We start from the raw sequence: 7,844 nt of genomic DNA, 5'->3' as shown, positions 1-7,844 counted from the left end.
GAAAGATCTTGGTGAAGCGTCATATGTTTTGGGCATAGAAATTCACCGAGATAGAAACAATGTAGTATTAGGACTATCGCAAAAGGCTTATTTAGAAAAGATTCTAAGTAAGTATAATATGCATAAGTGCAGTGCCACACCTGCCCCTATAGTCAAGGGCGACAGTGTTGGGAAACATCAAAGTCCCGAAAATCAATACGAGCTCGATCAAATGAAAGCGGTTCCATATGCTTCGGCTGTTGGAAGCCTACAGTATGCACAAGTGTGCACTCGCCCTGACTTAGCATTTATCACCGGAGTACTTGGTAGATATCAAGAAAATCCAGGTTTTGAACACTGGAAAATGGTAAAGAAGGCATTGCGTTATGTGAAAGGCACAAAGAGTTACATGCTAACATACAGAAGATCTGATTCCCTAGAAATAAGAGGGTATTCAGATGCAGATTTTGCGGGGGATAAAGATGATAGAAAATCCACATCTGGATACGTATTCACCCTCGCAGGGGGAGCTATTTCGTGGAGAAGCTCCAAACAGACGATAGTTGCATCATCCACGATGTATGCAGAATTTATAGCATGTTATGAAGCCACGAGGCAGGCATTATGGTTAAAGAAATTCATACCCGACTTGAAAGTGGTAGATTGTATTGACAAACCACTAAAGATGTACTGCGATAATGAGCCTGCAGTATTTTATGCTCACAACAACAAGTCGAGTAATGCTACTAAACCGATTGAGGTTAAGAATTATGTTGTGAAACACAAGATCCAGGATCAAACTATAAGTCTCGAGCATATAAGGACAAAAGATATGCTTGCGGATCCGCTAACGAAACGCTTACCACCCAGCGTGTTCAAGGAACACGTAGCCGGCATGGGTTTAAGGGAAAGTCTTACCTATCCTGGATCATAAGAGGCCCAAAAATAAAAGAATTTGTTTCAAAACAGAGAAGTGTATTGTGGCTGTCTGATTCCATCGGCAATAGAGCTGTGACGATGAAACATGCCCTATGGACTGATCTAAAATAAAACGAATAAAATAAAAGTATAAAGTTAAATGTGAAGTTGAGATCAAAGGGGAGAATGTTAGGTTGATCTCCACCACGTTCGATCCCAACGGCTCGACGTGCCCTTTGACTGCGCCCTGATCGGGGGCGCCCAACCGTTCGCTGGTTGGTGGGCCCCTGTCGCTTGCACTATATAGAGTGGTGGGGGCCGGTGGCACTCGGTACGAGGTTGCCCTGAGCTGCCACTCGCACCACCAGACAACCCACCGATCAGGGTTAGTGCAGTGCCGACGGGAAGCACCACCATCACCTCGTCCACGCACCGCCGTCCTCGCCACGTCCAGATCGGCGAGATCCACCTCTAAAGGAGAAGGTAAACCCTCAGTACATCTTTCTCCCGGCATAGGATCTACACCTAGACGATCTAGGTCTAACAGGGACAACACGATATAGCTTTTCATAATCTAAGTGTAGAATGCGATGGCTAGTCGATACGCTGCCAGACCCACAGCCAGACAGAATTATCATCCCTTCATCTACTACCCCATGAGGCCATGAACCAGATGGAGGGCCCCATGATTGTTGCGGCTGCGAAGTCGTCTCTCCCATCGGTGGTCTGGGTCTAGCATATTCAGCAAAAATAACCCATCCATCGAGAAACTGCACAGAAATAAATTTATGTCAAAAATTAAAGAAAACAGTTTCCATATTACTACACAATGATAGCAGAAAGGCTCTATGCATGAGTCCAAATGGACCATGCCTTTCATACAATCCAACTAAGCCAAATATACAGTTTTTTCTTGAATCAATATTCAATAGTTTAAAGCATCTCAGATAATTACAAGTAATAAAATGTAAAACACTCAAGCAGGGTCACTAGGGCACGAACTTATAAGGAAATAATTATCCAGAATGAAGAGAACAAAGAGAACCAAGTGAACCTCCATCAGTTAATAACTATTGCATTCTTCATAAAGTCAGTGGGAGCATATAATCCTTGTTCAACAACTAAGAAAGAGTGTTAAAGCTTACGCTAACACCCAGTAGATAAAAAGAAAATTGTGCATTATGTGTGTTGTTTTCTGGATGGTCTTTTCGTAATTGTTTGAAACTGATGCTTTGGATACAGGTAGCTAGTCAAGTGAAGCCCACATCGAATGGAGGTAATGCTGCACTTAGTGTCTGATATTCTTAATGTGTATTAAACATCGGCAGTATTTAGAGAGAAGAACCAACTTCAATTATAGAACTCTGATTCTCTGGATGGAATTGGTAGTCAGGATGCCCCGGAAATGGATGGGTTGGGTTGAAATGTCATGAAAAACAAAAAGCTGTCTAGAGGATGCCCCAGTTACTCAATAGAAATGCACAAAGGAAATTGTGTGTGCGTGTGTGTGGTGGGGGGAGGCTGGGATACTGTCAGCGATCGGGGTGGGAACACAGTCGCCGGGGAGGGCAGGCAAGCTTCCAGGCTTCAGGTGGATGAGTAGGCATTGCAGTCTGCTATCTCCATCAGGTATTCAGGTAAGCAAAGTTCATTAGCTGCACAGTCAATGCTAGCTTACTCCGATAGGAATGAACGCATAGAAAGGAACACCATGTCCTCAATAGACATTTCATACCATCTAACCGTAGGTACACCCACCAAGGGACAGGTGTACAAGGGAACAGAGGACAAATAAGACATACTCATACAATACAAAGTACAGACCTGGAAACACAAGGACCATTGTACAGATCACAGTTCAGATAAGATCAAATCCACATCAAGAGAACGGCACACGATCCACGGGCTCATGCGCTGTGCAGATTCACGTCACCATCAACAGAACGGATTAGATCATTGGAAATTTGGTTCAAGATTCGCTTGCAAACGTGTTCTTATTCCGAGCAACAAGTCATTATCCAGTACATGAGACGCACATGCCAAATAAAAGGGACACTACTCTGACATAGCAACAACACCTTCAGGAACAAGAAGGATAAGATTATTGGCAATGGTCCGAAGCTGTTCCGTGTCTGTTGCACGCTGACAGTAATACTGCCTGGTCCATATTGGGTTCAAATGAGTGCAGTTCCATGTGGAAGCCGCAAACAACCAGTCCAACACGAGAAGAATATTGGATCAGATAGGGGTGTTCACACCTGGGACAACAAGATATAGCTATTAATCTAAGTGTAGAATGCGATGGCTAGTCGATACGCTGTCAGACCCACAGCCGGACAGAATTATCGTCCCTTCATCTACTACCCCATGAACCAGATGGAGGGCCCCATGATTGTTGCGGCTGCGAAGTCGCCTCTCCCATCGGTGGTCTGGGTCTAGCATATTCAGCAAAAATAACCCATCCATCGAGAAACTGCACAGAAATAAAGCTGTGTCAAAAATTAAAGAAAAATAATTCCCATATTATTACTACACAATCATAGCAGCAAGGCTCTATGCATGAGTCCAAATGGACCATTGATCCCCTTTCAGACAATCGAACTAAGCAAAATATACAGTTTTTTCTTAAATCAATATGCAATAGTTTAAAGCATCTCAGCTAATTACTAGAAGTAATAAAATGTAAGTAGGGTCACTAGGGCACAAACTTATAAGGAAATAATTATCCAGAATGAAGGGAACTAAGTGCCCGTCCATCAGTTAATAACTACTGCATTCTTGCATTCTTCATGAAGTCAGTGGGAGCATATAATTCTTGTTCAACAACTAGAAAGGGCGTAAAGCTTACGCTAACACCCAGTAGATAAAAACAAAACTGTGCATTATGTGTGTTGTTTTCTGGATGGTCTTTCCGTAATTGTTTGAAACTGATGCTTTGGATACAGGTAGCTAGTCAAGTGAAGCCCACATAGAATGGAGGTAATGCTGCACTTAGTGTCTGATATTCTTAATGTGTATTAAACATCGGCGGTATTTAGAGAGAAGAACCAACTTGAATTATAGCACTCTGATTCCCTGGATGGAATTGGTAGTCAGGATGCTCCGGATATGGATGGGTGGAGTTAAAATGTCATGAAAAAGGTGTGCTATGGGCCCTTCTACTCTTTTGCACTCCTTGCATGGACAAGACATATATAATACTAGTTCATATCTCTTTTATAATATTAGTATATATGTGCCCCAAATTTCCTTTCAGAATAGATATTAAAACAGGCTCCATAACAGTGAAGCTCCTAATGATTTTCGCTCAGACCATATTTTCTCAGAGTTACTACATGGCATCAGACAATAGGTCTCAGAATGACAACCCTGCTGCAGGTAAAAAGGTTGTGTGGCCATTTTGAGATTAAACTACACAGAGGCATGGAGCATACAGAGCTGTACAGGCAGCAGCGAAAGACAGTGTGAGTTTATTTTCATTTCCGAATGAATCTCAACTAAGTACAGAACTAGCCTTTTTTGTGAAAAGACATGCATTAGAATCTTGAACCATGCTATGCTCTCGCAAATCTATTATATAGCCACAACCACATGCATAGATACTAAAAGAGAGAAGAAGAAAAGAAATAAAACCAGTTAGTGGGGAGAAATACTGCACTATGACTGGCTAACACTGGCCAAGTGGGTAGCACCAAGTATCGCACTAAGTGAGGCAGACTCGGTCAACGAGAGAATAAAAGAAAACCACAGAACCATTAGACCAAGAAGGGAGAAAACAGGAAATCAATACAATGAGAAATCCACAGAAATGGAACAATAAGAATAATAAGAAGCCTTACTTTTCCGTCCATTCCTTCTATTCCTCTAGTTGCATCTTCAACAGTAGCATACCTTACAAAGCCAAACCCCTTAGAAAAACCAGTGACACGATCTGTGACAACTCGAGCTGCATTTAGATACAAGAGTGAGAACCATCAAGTATAATGCCGGTGAAGTATTACTACAATTGAAATTTTAAACTCATACCCTGTACAACTTCCCCAAACTTTGCAAAAGCTTCTCTAAGTCCATCAGTTGTTGTACGCTTGCTTAACCCTAAATCATAATTATTAGTATGAGAATTCAGATGTTGTGGGCACCACAAGGCTAAGATGAAAATAAGCTAAGAAGGGGCACAAGGACAAACTTTGAGCTGTGCAATAGAAGACAGTAAAATAAGGAAAGCAGTACTAGAAACTGAACAAATTCAACAAGTTTTGTCACGAATAATTGGAAGATTGAAGAATCACATCGCTATAACCATCTTAGCTTCATATGGTGCAGCTGTACGGGCTACAAGTGAGCCTCATAGGATGCTTGCTTGGGGTGCATCTGGTTCTGCGCCAATGGCACACCCGCGACATTTCGGTGATACTTGGTTGGGCTCCAAATATTTGGCAAGCCAAAAGCCCCTTCTGCCAATGCATTTTTAAGCCAACTTATGGGCGGGCGTTGGGCGGCAAAATCCTGCGCCAAAACTTTGGCTGACAAATTTTGGCAGGTCGCATCGGGTCTCAATCCAAACAGCCCCTTGGTTTATCAGCTTTGTGTAGGATGAATCGATAACTAAGATGGTAAAACTCTAAAGCTGAGATGTCGAAAGTATGGTCTTGTTGCACTATGTAAATAAGTTTTGTGATTTAGAGATATGGACGCTCCTTTAAACTCATATTGATGTGGTGTTATGTCTTAGCTCAGTTATATAACTCCATAGCCCATTAGAGCAGAAAATCAATAGTGTCATGGTTCGTTTTGGTATGTACTGGTTTGACCAAAATGAGGTTGGATTTAAGTACATGACTAACTTGATGCCCTATCTATGCAAGGTGCTCTCTGAGAACCAGTTAAACTCACTATATGTTCTGTAGTTACTCAGGAATCTGCAGCATAGGAGTTGATTTCTCGTAGTCAAATACTCGGTACCCTTACATAATCCTTCCACTAAACATTTCAAGAAGTTATGCTAATTCTCAGTTGTCTGAAATTCAGTCACCTGAAATTGCACATCACTTGGCCTAAAATCTGTATATCAAATGTGTGCAATTTTAGCAGACATAGATGTAGTAGTATTTTGGCTATATACGGAGTGTGGTGGAGATGGGGATGGTTGGACCATTCCCAAATGAGGTTTAACAAAATATCAGGGCGCTTATAACATCATACATATGAATAAATAACATGAGTGTGCTAAGGTTACTCTACATGTTTCTGTAATGGAGTTCACATTGAAGAAGAAAGTGAATCAACATCACGTCTCCTAACTCGTTGCTGCACATCTAGCAGAGCAGATCTAGTATAAAGTTAGGCAGAGTCCCAAATAAGCAACAAACATGGTTTGCTCTGATACCTTTGTACCCGTGGGACCACAATAATTATCTGATTTCCTAGATGTAATCACGTAATTAAGCCATCACTGAAGAATAGCACGGTCCAAATAAGGGCTATCTCACACTAACCACTGGGATCGAAATTTTAAGACCGCGAGACCATTTCGCAGCGCCCAGATGCGTGCTCTCGGGCTAAATCTCTGGCAGGAAGCATGGCCTGAGAGTGGTTACGGGACCGGAATGGAAAGGAGGGGGAAAGAATAGTACCGGAGACGAAGAGGTTGCTTGAGGGGTCGGCCTTCGGGGGAGGCGTCGGTGGGTTCGGCGGCGCGAAGGCCGGGATTGAGAACATGCGCGGGCTCGGCGTCGCGAATTCGGAGATGGAGAACATGCGCCGGAGCCCGGACCTTGCCACCGCCGCCGCCATCGCCGCCGCCGGGATGTCTTTGACTGGGGAAAAGGCTTGCGAGAGGGGTTAGGGATTGAGATTTTCCTTCCTCTTTCCCTTCGTGGGGTTTAAGAGCCTGTTAGGTCGTGGACTAGAAATGACTATAGTACCCCCTTCGTAACTCTTTTTTTAAACTGCCCCCTTCGTAACTCTTAGTGTTACTTCTAACCACTTTTTAAGTCAGACTTATTAGTATTTGACCGAATAACCAGTTCTCAACTTGGCTGTAGATGCTATGATTGAATAAAAAATCAAAAAATAGTACTCCCTCCGGTTCATATTAATTGACTCTAATATGGATGTATCTAGACACATTTTAGTTCTAGATACATCCATATTGGAGTAAATTAATATGAATCAGAGGGAGTAAATAAATTCAAAAAATATGATTTATTTTGGAAAATGAACATAAAAAGTATCCTAAGAGCATCTCTAACAGAGCATGTAAAGTGCAAACTGAAAAACTCGAGTTCAGTCTTTCGAAAACGCGTTTACGGATCGCAAAACGGCTAGCGCAGAACAGACACCGTAAACTGAAACTTAAAAATAAAATATTCGGAAAGTCATCGTCTTCTTCACGAGAACTGTTCGCGCCGCTGCCTAGGTCTTCCCGCTCGGCCATCGCCCGCGCCCCTGGCCGGGCCTCCCCGCGTCCAAGAGCCCGCCCCTAGGTGCACAAAGTCCAACATCCATCAACGACGAGCCGTAGCAGGTGCTGGCATCCTCCATTACGCCAGCCGCCATCCTGCTTCTTACCGCCGGCGAGCCCGCCAACCTTGATGACGCGTGATGCACACGTCCGTTGGGAACCCCAAAAGGAAGGTGTGATGCGCACAGCAGCAAGTTTTCCCTCAGTAAGAAACCAAGGTTATCGAACCAGTAGGAGATGAAGGCCACGTGAAGGTTGTTGGTGAAAGAGTGTAGTGCGGCGCAACACCAGGGATTCCGGCGCCAACGTGGAACCTGCACAACACAATCAAAATATTTTGCCCCAACTTAACAGTGAGGTTGTCAATCTCACCGGCTTGCTGTAAACAAAGGATTAAACGTATGGTGTGGAGAATGATGTTTGTTTGCGAATAACAGCAGAGAACAATGATTGCAGTAGATTGTATTTCAGATGTAAAAGAATG

General features: G+C 43.1%; 1 protein-coding gene across 1 annotated transcript; it reads right to left on the bottom strand.

Moving 5' to 3' along the window:
• Positions 1-2,860: 2,860 nt before the first annotated feature.
• Positions 2,861-6,766, bottom strand: LOC127314461 (organelle RRM domain-containing protein 2, mitochondrial). Its single transcript, XM_051344931.1, has 4 exons — positions 6,531-6,766; positions 4,924-4,992; positions 4,737-4,843; positions 2,861-3,370 (listed from the first exon to the last, which is right to left on the bottom strand). The coding sequence occupies exons 1-4, from the start codon at positions 6,688-6,690 to the stop codon at positions 3,251-3,253; spliced, it is 456 nt and encodes a 151-aa protein (XP_051200891.1). The 5' UTR covers positions 6,691-6,766; the 3' UTR covers positions 2,861-3,250.
• Positions 6,767-7,844: the final 1,078 nt, after the last annotated feature.

This window comes from Lolium perenne, chromosome 7, assembly GCF_019359855.2.
Source record: "Lolium perenne isolate Kyuss_39 chromosome 7, Kyuss_2.0, whole genome shotgun sequence".
NCBI classification, from domain to species: domain Eukaryota; kingdom Viridiplantae; phylum Streptophyta; class Magnoliopsida; order Poales; family Poaceae; genus Lolium; species Lolium perenne.
The sequence above is the reverse complement of the archived record's forward strand: the minus strand, read 5'-3'. Positions and strand labels throughout refer to the sequence as shown.